At 38.2% G+C, this 16,391-nt stretch overlaps 1 protein-coding gene across 1 annotated transcript in view; it reads right to left on the bottom strand.

Annotated features, from left to right (window-relative positions):
* Window positions 1–11,967, bottom strand: part of LOC121385644 (unconventional myosin-Ia-like) — a 32,985-nt gene extending 21,018 nt beyond the window's left edge. Inside the window, exon 1 of the mRNA XM_041516402.1 lies at window positions 11,839–11,967. Within this exon, the coding sequence (XP_041372336.1) occupies window positions 11,839–11,937 (99 nt within the window). The 5' untranslated portion in view covers window positions 11,938–11,967. The remainder of the gene's footprint in view (window positions 1–11,838) is intronic.
* Window positions 11,968–16,391: the final 4,424 nt, after the last annotated feature.

Below are 16,391 nucleotides of genomic sequence, written 5' to 3'. Positions count from 1 at the left end.
CTATAAACAACGATTTCTCGCGTTGTAACACATTTTGTAAAAGCTTTATTTACTTCTGGGCCCAATTTAAAAAAAAAACAAAACATTGTAAGCCTTGTTTTGCGCGTAAACATAAATCTACGACTAAAGCACAATTCTTTCTACTACTATATTACAACAAATATAGTTTGAAGAACATATTTTTCATTTTGTTTCCTTCTTAAAATGCTCCGTCTATCGTAATGATGTAAGTTTCTGTCTGAAATAGATGCAAAATACATATAAACGTATACCCAGTATAACTGCTAGTCGAAGACGTAAACTTACGATGTATTGTGAAAATAGACCCTGAACAACAAAATGTAATTCTGTCTCATAATGAAACATTAATATCAGTGTGTGTGTGTGTGTGTGTGGGGGGGGGGGGGGGGGGGGCGGGGTTACAATTTAACTGATGAACACCGTGTAACTGTTTATGAAATAGAGTACAGTAGGTGTATTCTCCAACTATCTATACTAGTGTATTCATAAGCCATCGACCGACCTCGGTGCCGCAGTGGTTAATCAATCGGACTACAGGCTGGTAGGTACAGGGTTCGCAGCCCGGTACCGGCTCCAACCCAATGCGAGTTCTTAAGGGCTCAGTGGGTAGTTATAAGGCCACTACACCCTCTTCTCTTTCACTAACCACTAACCAACTAACAACTAACCCACTGTTATGAACAGCCAGCCCAGATAAATGAGGTGTGTGTGCCCAGGACAGCGTGCTTGAAATGTAATTGGATATAAGCACTAGAATAATTTTAAATGAAATTAACTATACACATATCGTTGGCGGTGGAGAGGACAGATAGCCCAGATAGCTGAGGTGTGTGTGCCCAGGACAGCGTGCTTAAACCTTAATTGGATATAAGTACGAACACAAGTTGAAATGAAAAAACCAAACAAAACAAAACCATCGGTTAATGACATACATATTCACCCATGTGTCACGTCAAACTTCTTTAATATGTTCCCTTCGTGGAAAACGACAGTACGTGTATTGCCAGCGAACAAAAAGAGAGTGTTCCCCCCCCCCCCCCCCCCCATAATAGGGATGGGTGTTAGTGCCAATATTGCTGGGTACCCCATCTAAAATATGGAGATGGTCTATCTGAATGAAAAAATAGCCATGCTGGGTAACATAGTTAGTTGTAACCCCCATGTACATACCCCATGAAGTTGTCATGCCCCCAATATAAGGCATTTTGGCCAGAAAAAGAACTCACAAGGGTGAAAATAACTAACATATCAACAACAAAAAAACATTTTGATTTGTTAATTACTCAATAAACATTGTGTAGAGTAAGAAGTGATAACATACGTCCACAGTTTTGTTATATTAATAATGTTCAATATGAGAGTAACTAGTAACACCAGGTTAGAACAGCGATTGCGACAGCGGTTTTTATTCAAGTACAGTTTCATATTCACCCCATACGTATTGATAGGGAGTGTTTTGTGGTCCTTCATGAGGCGAAACAGATCACTAGTCTTGCTTTTGGTAGGAAAAGTGATGGGTCACGAGCATAGCGAACCTGCAATTAGAGGTGTCCTACTTTGGTTGCCTCGTCTATCTCAGTGTCTGCCATGTACTCGTCCACTGCACTGGCTGATGTGAAAGGGCCTCCCATAGCTTTCAGTGCCCCCAGGTCTGTTTTTCCTCCTATCCATTGCTAGATTAGCAATTTCCTTGCCTTGTAGGCCTTGCTTCTTTAATTATTGTTGTTTCGCATTCCATGCCAGGATTTCGGGTATCCTGTCCCCTTTTCTAACCACACTGACATATTTTCTAAAAGACCCTGACTGTCATCTATCAATCAAGTATGTTGCTTTGGCTTTCACTTGTGCTGCAGATGCACTACCAAGCTGCTTGGCACCTCTAGTCGAGAGCTCATAGTTTAAAAACAACAACATTCCGCTCTGCTGTCAGGTTGTGAATTGGTGCCTTCTCTAGCTTCTGTGGTTCTATATTGAAAACTGAATGTTTTGAAGACTTGTCATAGTGTCCAAAGCCAAATATGTCCCCCTTTTGCTTCTGGAAGCCTGCAGCTAGTTTGGGGAGTATCATCCTCAAGAGCGTTACCACTTGTGGTTGGAATGAGTTGCTACTTTTGTCATGGCTTCACATATACCTTCATCATACCTTGCAAACTTGAACCTCTCCATGAATACAAATTTGAAAGCTGGCTCATCAAGGTGTAAGAGAGCAGATGCATCTGTATTCATCAGCTCCTGGTACGGCTGCTGAAATGCTGGGGTGATTTCAGAGTAAGTTGTGTCAGACGAAGTGGTCAGTGACAGGTATAGCTCAACCAGATGCAACTCAAACAAGGCCCCAGCACAATACATGACCTTCACAAAATCCAAGTCCAAGAAGCATCGGACAATGCAGGATAACTGATTTGTGACATGTTCAAACTTCTGGAGGAAGGATGCCACATCATCAGTATGGTAGAGAACAATTGCACAAGTCAGTGTTAGGCTATTGAAGCGCTCATCCTTTAGACTGACAGACTTGTAACGTCTTGTTTGGTTTTGGGCTATTCATTTGCTTTATTCCATGGCTTGTGGTCAAAGTTGCGACTAATGAGCCGAGTCACACAGTCAAGAGCTTGCTCAGTGACACTTGTTGCTGTTGTTGTTATTAAACATCAGTGTTGCAGAACAAATGATCAGGGATGTGCTCCGATGCTAGACTTTCCGCTACAATCTCATCCACATTAATGTTACGAGCTGTCTGATCTGTTATGACCAAGTAATTTGTTTTCAAAGAGAGATTTAGGTTCAACACTGCTTGCTCCCTCAAGAATTTCAAGTACTGCAACTTTGAGAGCAGCTATGTTGTTTCTGGACTCTGGAGCAACGCCCATGGTTGGAAGAGATCTGTATTTTCCACAGTGATACCCTGAACAGAAAATACTCAAGCACCTTGCTTCTTGGATCCGTCATCAGAATATGTCACCACAACCTTCTCATCAGAGTTCATGATCTCTTTGTCAATTTCATCTAATGTCATAGCCTCAGTGGTCTTACCTGTTTGTCAGGCAGGGTGTCCAAATCAATAACATCTGACTCATCATGGAACTTTCACGTTCTTCCAAACATGTTGTTCCCAACTGTGACGATAGCTGCTGCAGCTTGACGCATAGCCATGTGGTAGCAACACTTCAGTTTATCAACAGTTTCATAGAACTCAGGTCGCACTCTCCTAAATACTCTCGCGGATATGCTGATATTTAAGGGGCAGTTTATCTCATGGCTGAGTAAGAGTAGCTGTAGATGACAGACGTCGTTTCTTTCTCTGTACACGGTATGTTAACGGCCATAGTTAATTTGCTTCAAGAGATATGCTTCTTTATGAATGAATGCAGTTTTGTTCGATTATCATGTATATATATGATGTCCAATGAAACCCTTCAAAATAAATGTAGTATTTAAAGTGATTTTTGTTTTATGTTGTAGATAATTATTGTGCCATTATTCATTTTACCTAAAATACATGAAAATGTATGTATAACAAAAGTAACATCATTTCAAAAAATTTTCAAGCCTGTTTTAATGGTCGCGAGACTTTCAGAGGGTATGTGATTGGGGGTTAGGATCAATCAGCTGGTCAAACTTTGATACTTTTGTACTCGGAGAGTTTGTTTCCATATTTTTAGGGGGTATTTCATTAAAAAAAATTACATTTGCAAAATAACACACACACACACACGCACACACACACACACACACACACACACACACACACATACACACACACACACACTCCTACCCATAATACTGTGTTGGCTCTACTCAGCACGCTATGAGTTACACTCCGTTGACCATGTAACGCAATCAGATATTTTAGCAAGCCAATACTGGGTGCAGTAATGAATAGATGACTTGCGAAATAAGAAAGACGCATCTTAAATCAGATCACCCTTCATAGTCGATCGTACATTTGGCTTCGAACCAGAAAGTCTTCCTGGTCTTTTAAAGGACATTTCGTGAGTAGTGCGTTTGTTAAAAATAAATATAGCTTAGTACTCTTTAAAATCATGATTTGGTAACCTGAGAGGTTCGTATATGGCACAGAGCCAAGGCGATTCAAAAGGACCTAATGTAAAATTCAATACATTATGTTTTGTTAATACTATGACGCCATTGCATTTCGGTTTATTATGTTTGAGATAAAAAAAAAATATTAGCCTTGTCGGTGTATTGGTTAAGCCCCTTATATAAACAAAAAACTTCCACAGATGTATTAAAAAAATTGTTTTCTTTAACGACACCACTAGAGCACATTGATTTATTAATCATCAGCTATTGGATGTCAACCATTTGGTAATTTCGATATTAAGTCTTAGAGAGGAAACCCGCCACATTTGTCCATTAGTAGCAAGGGATCTTTTATATGCACCATCCCACAAACAGGATAGTACATACCATGGCATTTGATATACTAGTCGTGGTGCACTGGCTGGAACGAGAAATATCCCAATGGGCCCAGCGACGGGGACCGATCCCAAACCGTTTGTTTTTTAAATGCAATAAATATAAATAAAAACCTCCCGTGATATTAACATTTCCACTAGATAATTAGAATGGATGGGGTAAAAACGTAACCTTGTTAAAACGTCTAGTCTTCCCCGCAGTGCAGGGAACGTCATTTTCTTACTATGGTATTTGTCCTAAACGTTATTTATTTTGAGCCGATTGTTTTCTAAGTTGTACATAAAACTATATTGGTTTGGTTATTTCCAAAACACTGTCACCTTTCTTCTTACATAAAATCAAACATTGTCCATGGAGGCTGTCCGAGGTCAGGGTTAGAGACACGGACTACAGTGACAATCATAATTCGTAATTAAATTCGCCAGAGTAGTGGTTATGCAATAGATTTTCTTTTGTAGTAAAAATAAATAACTGAAAATTTTACTATATATAAATATATATATATATATATATATATATATATATATATATATATATATATATATATATATATATATATATATATATACAATGTATATATATATAGAGAGATAGATAGATAGATAGATAATTTATTTACTTACCTTACTTATTTACTTACCTCTTTATTTATCTTTCTATCTATATATTTATTTCCTTATTCATTTATTTATTAAATTTAATAAATTTGTATTTAACAACAGTTTCTAAATTGTCTGTCGTTATATTAAATTCATGTTTTAACCGTTTTATTTGTTTATTTATTTATTTATTTATTTATTTATTTATTTATTTATTTATGTATTTGATAGCTGTCTCAACTTCCGGATTGATATAATATATTTGCTATATATGTTAGTTTTGTAATTCTCAGATTTTCAATTCGTAAAGTGTTCTACTTTATACGATATAACCGAGGGTTGAACACACGAAACCTATGAATTGTAAATACTGACATCGTGTCAAATGCCATAACAAGTTGTGTTTTTTTTAATTCGATAGATGCATTGAAACTCAAACCGCGAGTATTGAGAAGAGGCACGTTTCTAGCTGTTGTCATGTTGTGTTTGTGTTAATGGAAAACATGTTTGAACCAGTGTCTAAATTAAACACGGATATTCCTATAAAGGTAAACATTGCCTTCTTTCATACAAACACCCATGGAGAGTTTCAGGCAAATATGTCTACTTTACATAATTTTAAATTATTTATTATTAATCTTTTAACCGGTTAACTTGTGGTCAATCCTTTTGGATACTAGTATTATATTCAGTAATATATGTTTCTTGAGTGTTAACACTTTTTGTTTTGGTGTTTCGGTCTTCTGTTTTATAAAATAGATCACAAATCAATAAATAAATTAATATACTAATTAATTCATTCATTAATTCATTAAAAACATTCGTTGTAAAATAAATGGTCTCACATGGGAACTCGTTTAGTATTCTCTATGTAATTGTAGTTTTCCAAGAGACTCTTAGTTTGTGTTAGTGTCGTAAACATCTTAAAATGCCCGACAACTCAGAATGGTCCCTTTAAGAGGTCTTGTGGGACCAGACCACTTCTGTGTTGTTAATCTGCTGAATTTTAGCTATAGCGTCCACCTAAACTAAGTAAGCCATATAGGACATAAAGCTGGTAGGTACTGGGTTCGCAGCCTGGTACCGGCTCCCATTCAGAGCGAGTTTTAACGACTCGCTGGGTAGGTGTAAGACCACTACACCCTCTTTTCTCTCACTAACCACTAAGAACTAAGAACTAACACACTGTCCTGGACAGACATTCCAGATAGCTGAGGTGTGTGTGCTCAGCCCAGCGTGCTTGAACCTTAATTGGATTAAAAACACGAAATTCAGTTGAAATGAAAATGAAGTATGCCTCGTCTCATTAAAATTGAATGACCCCTTGAAATGGTCGTCTTTCCCTGTCTTAATCGGTGCTAAGCGACTGACATGCCAAATGCCGCGGTATGTACTTCCCTGCGTGTAGTAAGTTAAAGTTTGTTTTGCTTAATTACACCACTAGAGCACATTAATTTATTAATCATCGGCTATTGGATGTCAAGCATTTGGTAATCTTGACACAATGTTAGAGAGGAAACCCTTTACATTTTTTTCCATTAGTAGCAAGGGTTATTTTATATGCACCGTCCCACAGACAGGATAGCACATATCACTGCCTTTGTGCACTGGCTGGAACGAGAAATAACCCAATGGACCCACCGACAGGGATCGACCTAGACCGACCGCGCTTCAAGTGAGCGCTTTACCACCTGGCTACGTCCTTCCCCCGGCACATCAAAGGTTGTGGTATGTACTGCACTGCCTGTAGTCAGGTGCATATATAAATGATCCCCATTGCTTCGTTGCAACGAGCAGCTTATAGCGAGGTAGCGGGTTTCCTCTCTTTCTCTGTTTTGAAAAACAAATATCGATATAAACATTATCTACTAAGACATCAAATAACCGTGTTTTGAAATGTGTTCAGGTAACATTAAACAAACATTTATTTTTCTAAAAGCGTATGCCAAAGTTATGACAACCATTGTCAAGTTACCAGTCTAACAGTCAGTGATTAAACACCGGTACGGGATCACGTGAAAGTCTAAAGGTTGGCTTACACGACAGATCAAACGAGTTCGGGATGACGTTAAGTCTGATGGTAAGTTTACACGACTGATTAAACAAATTACATGATCACGTTGAAGTCAAAATGTGGGTTTACATGACAGGTGACATGACTTTTAGCATGTGGGCGTCTGGACTGTGAAGAGCTACGTTTTTAGGTGAGAGAGGCTCGAGTTATGGTTACCCGGAAAAACCCCGCTTTGACCTGGGGGTGTGGGGAAGGGTGTTAACCATCGATATCCTACCCAGCACACGCGACTCCTACCTATGCTAGGCTCAGACTGTCAACTGTCACGATAAAGTTGACCAACTCTATCGTGACAGTTGTAATTTCCACAACTTCCGACTACGGATGCGCTCAGATTAACAACTAATTCGTCGTAGGAGTGTACACGACGAAAATCGAGTCGTAAGACCGCTCAGACTAGCAAATGGGCAGATGTAGAAGTCGTGACAGCAGAAAGTTGGCCACCTTTCTTTTGGCATTTGGTAGTTTGAGTCTAGCATACGTTAAAAACGAACATAAAAAAGTTATATTTAAAGAAAACAGTTAAGAAGAAGAAGAAGAAGAAAATGAATAAATAAATAAATAAATAAATAAAACAAAGAAACAAAACATTAACATTTTCGAATAAGTGCTTCGTAGCCAGTCCTATAGTTAAGTGATACTTAAAGCCAACGAATATTACCCCCGTCCACTACCAACACTGGTCGGACTGCTTGTGCGCTCGTGTACTTGTTAAGCACGGATGGTTCCCTCCCCCACACTCACAACCAACTGCTTCCTGCCCTGGACGAAGAAGCCGACGAAAGTCGACACCTGCGCCCATGACAGGCGTGCGCTACAATAGCTTTGTCTGAATGTGCATGTAAAACCCTATGATTATGTCTATGACGAATATGTGTTTCCTATTACATAATTCAGGTCCAATGGGCTATTTCTCGTTCCAGCCAGTGCACCACGACTGGTATATCAAAGGCCGTGGTATGTGTTATCCTGTCTAATGGGAAAATGTAGCGGGTTTCCTCTCTAAGGTTCTATGTCAAAATTACCAAATGTTTGACATTCAATAGCCGATGATTAGTATATTAATGTGCTCTAGTGGTGTCGTTAAACAAAACAAACAAACATAATTCAGAAAAAATTGGGTAGGTAGGCTCTTTCTCTAAATAAATTTATGTAGTAAGAGAGCATTGAATAGAATAGAATAGAACAGAATATAATAGAATATATGTTTAACGACACCCCAGCACGAAAAATACATCGGCCAATGGGTGTCAAACTACGGTAAATCATTAGGTGTAAGAGAGCACTGTCTTTCTTAAGTTGAATTATATTAAAGGGACATTCCTGAGTTTGTTGCAACTTTTAAGATGTTGTCGACTAGCAGAAACCTTTTTAACGATTGTAATTACACATCAAATATATTTTTCTGCTTAAAATATTAGTGGCTGTATATTAAACGTGTTTCTGGTCGTTTTAATAAACCACCAACACATGCTAACACTTTAACAAATGAAAAACGCGTAATTTTAGAGTTAATAAAAAAACCCACGATTATTCCTGCTAATTGGGGGTAGCCATTTTGTTTCGTTTTTGTGACGTCCGGCGGTATAGCTTGGGGCGAAGTGACGTCAGCTCTGTCAATCTCTTCTATGCACAGTGTAAACAAACGCTCTAATTTACGACAAGGCGCTTCGCTTTCATCAACCTGACTTGTAAAACAACATAATTGACTTGATAGTATAATAAACTGTTTAACGATACCCAAGTGATAATTTTCTTTTCTTTGGGACGACGTAATTGGTCAGTTTTGTTATTTTAAATGGGAAAGTCTACTTAATCAAGGGTTTTACAGAATTACTTACAGTAATAAAGCAGGAAGGCTAATAAGTCCATTACGATTTGAGGCACATCTGTGCGGTTATCACACAATACCCTGTGATCTTAATAAAAGAGGCTCGTCTTTTTAGTGTGTCTAGACACAGTGTCTGGGGACCGTCTAAATATACACCTGCCAATCAGGAACCACAGGTACAGGCCACAGACAATCTAATCAAAATTAGCTCCACTATTACATGTGGATCTAACAGCAGCCCGTTGGAGCTCATGTCCAGTTGACCTTTCATTCGACCAATCAAACCCTTACTTGCAAAATCATGCCAGTGATTTGAAAAGAATTTGAAAACATTCGGGATTATGCCGAGGGTATACGAGAGGGCGTATTCACTGGGATGGTATGCAATATAAAATTTTATATAAAATTCATTTCAAGACGAACCCTCCCCCCCCCCCCCCCCCCCCCCCCCCGTGATGGTATAGCCATCAAATCTGTTTATACTAGTATAAAATCCAAAGTTTATTACTGCACTTTTCTCCCTGTTTGTTTAATGTTGAAATAGACCAACAAGTTCGCCTATTGCATAAACAGTCTCGCCCGATATTTTTAGAATTTGTATACTCTCGAATAACGCTATAAAAGGCGAAGTGTAATTGGTCGATATTTAAATTGTCATTTATAGATGAAATGTCACCTGGACATGGCAGTCTAGCCAGTAGAGCTAATTTTAATCAGACTGAGGCCACAGAAAGAAAAGACCAATTAACCAAGAAAACACTCCGATTATTATTTCAGTACATGGGTTAATTTATGTACAAAACATAATACAGTTGTTTCAACACTTTGACATGGTGGTTTATTTTGTATTGAAAAATAATATATAACTGTTGCTGGCTTACTGGGATGGCTATTATTACAGAACATTGCGATGTTTCCGCAAAAATCAGGTATGTTTTGTTTCTTCAGTTCGAAGACTAATTCCTGACGTGACACGTTAGGTATTACGTAACCACCAGCTCGCCAGAGGGCGTATTCACTGGGATGGTACAAAATGGCTGCGCCCATTATATATAATAGCCGTCACATTTAACCGTTTTATTAATTAACTATACGATTATACTTGTTGATATTAAGCAATAATGTGCATTATATATCGTTGAATATGCATACCAGGCCAAATGCCTTAATTGTCCCCTCCTTTAAAGGTAGGGTCAGCTCAAACAAGAGCCTTATGTGTTGGAAAGATGCATACCCGGACCACCAACACATACTGCCACTTTAGCAAATGAAAAATGCGTAATTTTAGAGTTAATAAAAAAAAACATGATTATTCCTAACTGGGGGCAGCCATTTTGTTTCCTTTTTGTGACGTCCGGTGGTATAGCTTAGGGCGAAGTGACGTCAGCTCCTGATCATCTCCTGTATGTACAGTGTAAACAAAAGCAGTAATTTTCGACAAGGCGCTTCTCTTTGATCAACCTGACTTGTAAAACAGCATAAATGACGTAATAATATAATAAACTATTTAACTAAATATATGTCAAGTTGCATTAACGGAACAAAATGGGGTTATAGCATTTTTCTATGTTAAATAATGCAACGGAAAAATTTACACTATTAGGCCTATTGATATGCTACGTTGGAGCAAAAACGACAACCCAAGTGATAATTTTCTTTTCTTTGGGACTACGTAATTGGTCAGTTCTGTGGTTTTAGATGGAAAGGTCTACTTAATCAGCAGTTTTACAGAACTATTTACAGTAATAAACCATGTCCATTACCATTTTAGGGGCGACAGGTAATATTCCACAATACCGGTATGTATTTTTGTATGTAGACAGCGTCAATTAATTGGCTCGTCTGGTTACCAATCAAATACACACCTGCCAATCGGGAATCACAGGTAGAAGCAGCTAACAGCATAGACCAATTAACTAAGAAAACACTACCTGCATCATTTCAGTACGTAGGTTAATGCATGGACAAAACATTGTTACTTTTTCGACTTGTTGTGTAGCCACTTTGACAATGGTATTTTATTTTGTATTGAAAAATAAGATATATAGTGCTGGATATACTTATTGCTGGCTTACTGTGATTTGTATTATTACAGAACATTGCAACGTAGGACTATTTATCATCCCGCAAAAACCAGGTAGATTGTGTTTCTCTAGTTCTAAGGCTCATTCCTGACGTTACGCGTTAAGTATTACGTAACCACCAGCTCGCGTACTCATTGAGATGGTACAAAATGGCTGCGCCCGTTATATATAACAGCCGTCACATTTAACCATTTTATTAATTAACTATACGATTATACTTGTTGATATTAAGCAATAATGTCATTATATATCGTTGAATATGCATACCAGTCCAAATGCCTTAATTGTCCCTTCCTTTAACTCGAGCTAGTCAGCGAACTCTCACTGTAAACATACACTCCTTCCCTTTTCTTTCCTGACATAGTTTTAAAAACCCACACTGTTGTGTTTAACGACACCACATTGTTTAATTAACCATAGGCTATTGGATGTCAAACGTTAGGTAATTCCGACTCGTAGTCATCAGAGGAAACCCGCTACATTTTTCTTAATGCAGAAAGGGATCTTTTATATGCACTTTCCTACAGACAGGAAAGCACATACCGCGGATTGTGGCGCATTGTTTGGACTCCTGACATAGATTGGTTAACATCGATCAGCCTGCTTACAAAAACACAGACCGGACGTTAAAGCTGATATGTACACTGTTCATATTTGGCACGAGGATACCTCTCAGTATGATGAATTTAAAACAAATAACAGACAATCCTTAAATATAAAAAAAACCAAAGTAGAAAAAATATATTTGAGAAAACCCCCACAAAAACAACACTAACATTATTTACTTACATATATTTCGTTCTTTTCGTATCTTTTCTTGACCACTTCTAGAATCCTGTCATTTGACAGATCGCCTAGCTCCGTCAAATCACTCGGTGCTGACTCCATCCCTTCACATTGTCTTCTTTCAGGAAACCAGTCCTTGTTAAAAAGACCACCATCACAAAACGCTAATTCTACATTTGTACTAATATTCATTTTGCGATATATTCTATATCTGCTGAAATTAACTGAAAACAAAATTGTGTAGATTTTACATTTAAGTAACTGGAAGCAAGTCCAAACTAATGTTAAATTTTATATTTTTAAAAAAAGGTGGTATGTCCAAGCTTATTTTAGATTTTACATCCAAGGTGGAAAGTACAAAGTAATGTTAGATTTTACATCCACAAAAAAATGGAGTCTCTAGTACAAAATAATGTTACATTTTACATCCACGAAACTGGAATCTCCAGTACAAAGTAATGTTAGATGTTACATACACGGAACTGGAATCTCCAGTACAAAATAATGTTAGATGTTACATCCACGAAACTGGAATCTCCGGTACCAAGTAATGTTAGATTGTGCATCCACGAAACTGGAATCTCCAGTTCGAAGTAATGTTAGATTTTACATCCAAGAAACTGGAGTCTCCAATACAAAGTAATGTTACATTTTACATCTAACAAACTAGATAGAAGCCCGAGGTAATGTTAATATATATTCTGGTATTTCCCTTTGGGATCAGATATGGTTTAGCCATTGCTCATGATTGCCCGTACAAACAACATACCGCAGTCAGTCTGTTGTCAACACCAGTCCTGTGGTGGTGGTTGGTGACTGGAGTGTTCTGCCAGACGTCTTTTGTCAGCGAGGAGCTGCATGAATATGCATAGGTAACTGGAAACTGTTTGTGACGTCACCAGTAGTTGTGCCCGCTTGCAGAAACACAATGGCGCAATACCCACACAGTATCTTAGAGCAACAATCGAGTGTCTTAGGTAGGAGATCATCTTACGCAGTCGATTACCCGTGGACGGGGAAGTCGGTTTAATAGTATCTTAAATCTGTATGACTTATCATAGTTCATATAAGGGCAAAAGGTTGTTGTTGGGAGGGGGGGGGGGGGGGGGGCGGGACGTAGCCTAGTGGTAAAGCGCTCGCTTGATGAGTGGTTGGTTCGGGATTGATCCCCGTCGGTGGGCCCATTGGGCAATTTCTCGTTCCAACCAGTGCACCACGACTTGCATATCAAAGGCCGTGGTATGTGCTGTCGTGTCTGTGGGATGGTGCATTTAAAAGATCCCTTGCTACTAATGAAAAAATGTAGCGGGTTTCCTTTCTATGACTGTGTCAAAACGACCATATTTTTTACATCCAAATTAGCAAATTCAATGTGCCCTAGTGGTGTCGTTAAACAAAAACTAATTTAGCTTCGAATATTTCGCAAAATCCCAATTTAGGCCGAGTAGCAGTATGTCAGTTTTGAAATTCACGAGTTAATTGTGCAGACATTACATTTGGAATTCATGGATAACAGAAAATAAATGCAACGATAACGAAGTATATATATTATATTATTCGCAACTTTGATGAAGTAGTTATATCAGGTATGTACTATCCTGTCTGTGGAATGGTTTATATAAAAGATCCCTTGCTACTAATGGAAACTATATGTCAACATTGCCAGCTGTTCGACATCCAATGGCCGATGATTAATAAATCAATATGCTCTAGTGGTGTCGTTAAACAAAACAAACTTTAACTATGATACAAATTACCTCCATTTCGACTATTTCTTCCTGTTTTCAATTCTATGAAAACATAGTTAATATTGGCTATAAAATTCATTGGTTCGTTATAAAAGACACGAGCTACTTTGAAACCTTCCTGGTGAGGTTATTGTACCAGTCATGCGCAACTGGCGCTTTTCCAATAACCCGGCACAGGTGCGGAGCCCAGGTGGCCAGTAGTTACGTAATACGTAATACCTCTGCGAGTGCGGTTTTTACAACCGTGATTTGGCGAATGGCGACAGCCAGTCTGACGATCAGAGAAAAATATGGCGGCATGGTGGCTGTGGAAAATCCACATGATACGTGAGGTACCGCCTTGTACCCCCAGGCGATATTCGCTGTCTCTGAGAGTTTTGAATAAATAGCTAGGATTTTAGAGATATCGAGGAGAAATATTTTGGAAGTATCCAGGGGAACGGTCGTAGTCCACTGAACGATCTATATTAGTCAGACGGGACTTTGGTAAATATATATTATCACCTTGAAGTGATTGATGTGACTTTAAATATTTTGATACTGTATTATACCAATATTATTTAGACGGTGCTGCCGGTCATCTGACGCAGTAATCTGTAGGCTCACTGTCCTAAATAATTATATAAAGCTTAGCCAGTCATCCTAGAGGACCTAGGTAAACTGTAGGTTATTGTCTTTATTGTGATAGGTACCAGTATTAATTCTGTATTACAAGGTTATTGAATGAGTAGTTAGGGTTAATTAAAAATTAACCAGTTAGGAATAGTGTTGTAATTCCTTTATTAATTAAGTTCCCCTGGAAGCGTTTCTTCATTATCGCACGTGTGCGTGTTAGCGTTTCTCAATTATCACACGTGTGTGTGTTGTGTCACGGTGAAGTGATTAGCATATTGTGTAAACTAGACACCTAGAGATTAACTAATTAAGTGATCAGTTCTGGGTTGTTATTATTGTTGTTATTAATTAACTACTGCGGCAGTACATTTGTCAGCGTAGGTTAATACAGATTCCAAAGTGTATTGTGTTTTTGTTGTGTTTTCTAGTGAACTAAATGTGCTATAATAATATATACTTCATATAAGATCTTATCTCTGATCATACCTAGACGAGCCACAGCGGGTATAACTGCTCGATACAGAGAGATCTAATAGATATACAGTTACGAGAGATATTTGGATAATCGTGTTTCATCCAGTTACGGATATTATAGAATCCCCGTGACAATATATATACTAATGGGTGCGAAATATTTAAACTGCAGTTGCCTTTTTTTTTTAAAGTTAATTCCATATATACTGCATATAAATATCTACTGGCCCTTGATTAATTTGTTACAGTATATTTTCAGGCAACATTTCGCTGTTAGTGTCAGACTACCAACTGTCACGACGAAGTTGGTCAACTCTACGAATGTCCAAGTGCTACTCTGAGCACTCTTACAACTCGATTATCGTCGTATACAACTCCTACGACCGATTAATTGTTAGTCTGAGCCCAACCGTCGAAAGTCAGGAGTTAGGGGAAATTGCAACGCAATTGTCCAGTTGGTCGAGTCAGTCATGACGGTTGATAGTCTGACACTAGCATAATTTGCAGGCCATCTACTTTCCGACTTTGCCTTTAATGTCTCGACCCAGAATAAACTGAAAGACAAAACCTTTGTCGTGATCAAAGTCGTGTCCCCGCACAAGGCAGAGTCGAAAGACGACCTCCTTTATTATCCACATTAACTTTTCTTTTAGTTTTGCGAAAGATTCTGGACGTTTCTGGTTTACTTTAATTGGAAAGCTATTAAATGTCACCTTTTCTTTTATTGGAAAGTGAACAGGAATAAATAAAATTATAAGAGTTTCGAGAAGGTTATTTATTGTATATATTAAAAGAGTGGTATTTATCTAAATGGTGATACCGTTAATGACCTGTTAATGTGTGTTCCAGAGGAAGATGGCAAGAGACACCTTTATTTTATTTTATTATTGTTTGTTTCTCTCTTTATATATATATATGAAAACGATAACCCTACTGAATATAGAATTATTTAAAGTATACGGAGACTGTAAATTCTTTATTTCATAATATGAATATCTGCTACGTAGTCAAATATTCAGGCCTACATATCAAATATTGTTCGCACAGCAACAGATGGCAACAAATTAATTCAAAATTGCATTTAAAATAATGTCATGAGTGTCACTTTGTTTTTACTTACGATTTTGTATATGTGGCTATTTTACACCATCTCACCTAAGGGTTGGAACGTTTCACTGAAGTTAGCAAATATCCATGTAGTAATAGTGTGTGAAATATTTAATTCTGAATGACAAACTCATATTCCGTGATCACAATCTTATCTCTCTGCACAAGACAGAGTGGACAGGACGGTAGAAGACGTTGTGATCCGTAACAGGATGTTGTATTCCCCCTGCACCCTTGTTAGAAGACTGCCACTCCCCTAGGAGATCCGTAACAGGATGTTGTATCCCCTGCACCCCTGTTAGAAGACTGCCACTCCCTTATAAGATCCGTAACATGTTGTATTCCTACTGCATCCCTTTAGGAACACTTCCACTCCATTAGGAGATCCGTAACAGGATATTGTATCCCTCCTGCACTCCCGACGCCATATAACCGTAAATAAAATGTGTTGAGTGCGTCGTTAAACAAATAATTTCCTCCTGCACTCCTGTTAGAAGACTCCACTCTAGGAGACCCTAACATGATGTATCCCTCCTGCACACTTGTTAGAGGACTGCCACTCCCTTAGGAGATTCGTAACAGGATGTTATATCCCCTACACACCTGTTAGAG

Source organism: Gigantopelta aegis, chromosome 11 (assembly GCF_016097555.1).
Source record: "Gigantopelta aegis isolate Gae_Host chromosome 11, Gae_host_genome, whole genome shotgun sequence".
Classification (NCBI taxonomy): domain Eukaryota; kingdom Metazoa; phylum Mollusca; class Gastropoda; order Neomphalida; family Peltospiridae; genus Gigantopelta; species Gigantopelta aegis.
The sequence above is the reverse complement of the archived record's forward strand: the minus strand, read 5'-3'. Positions and strand labels throughout refer to the sequence as shown.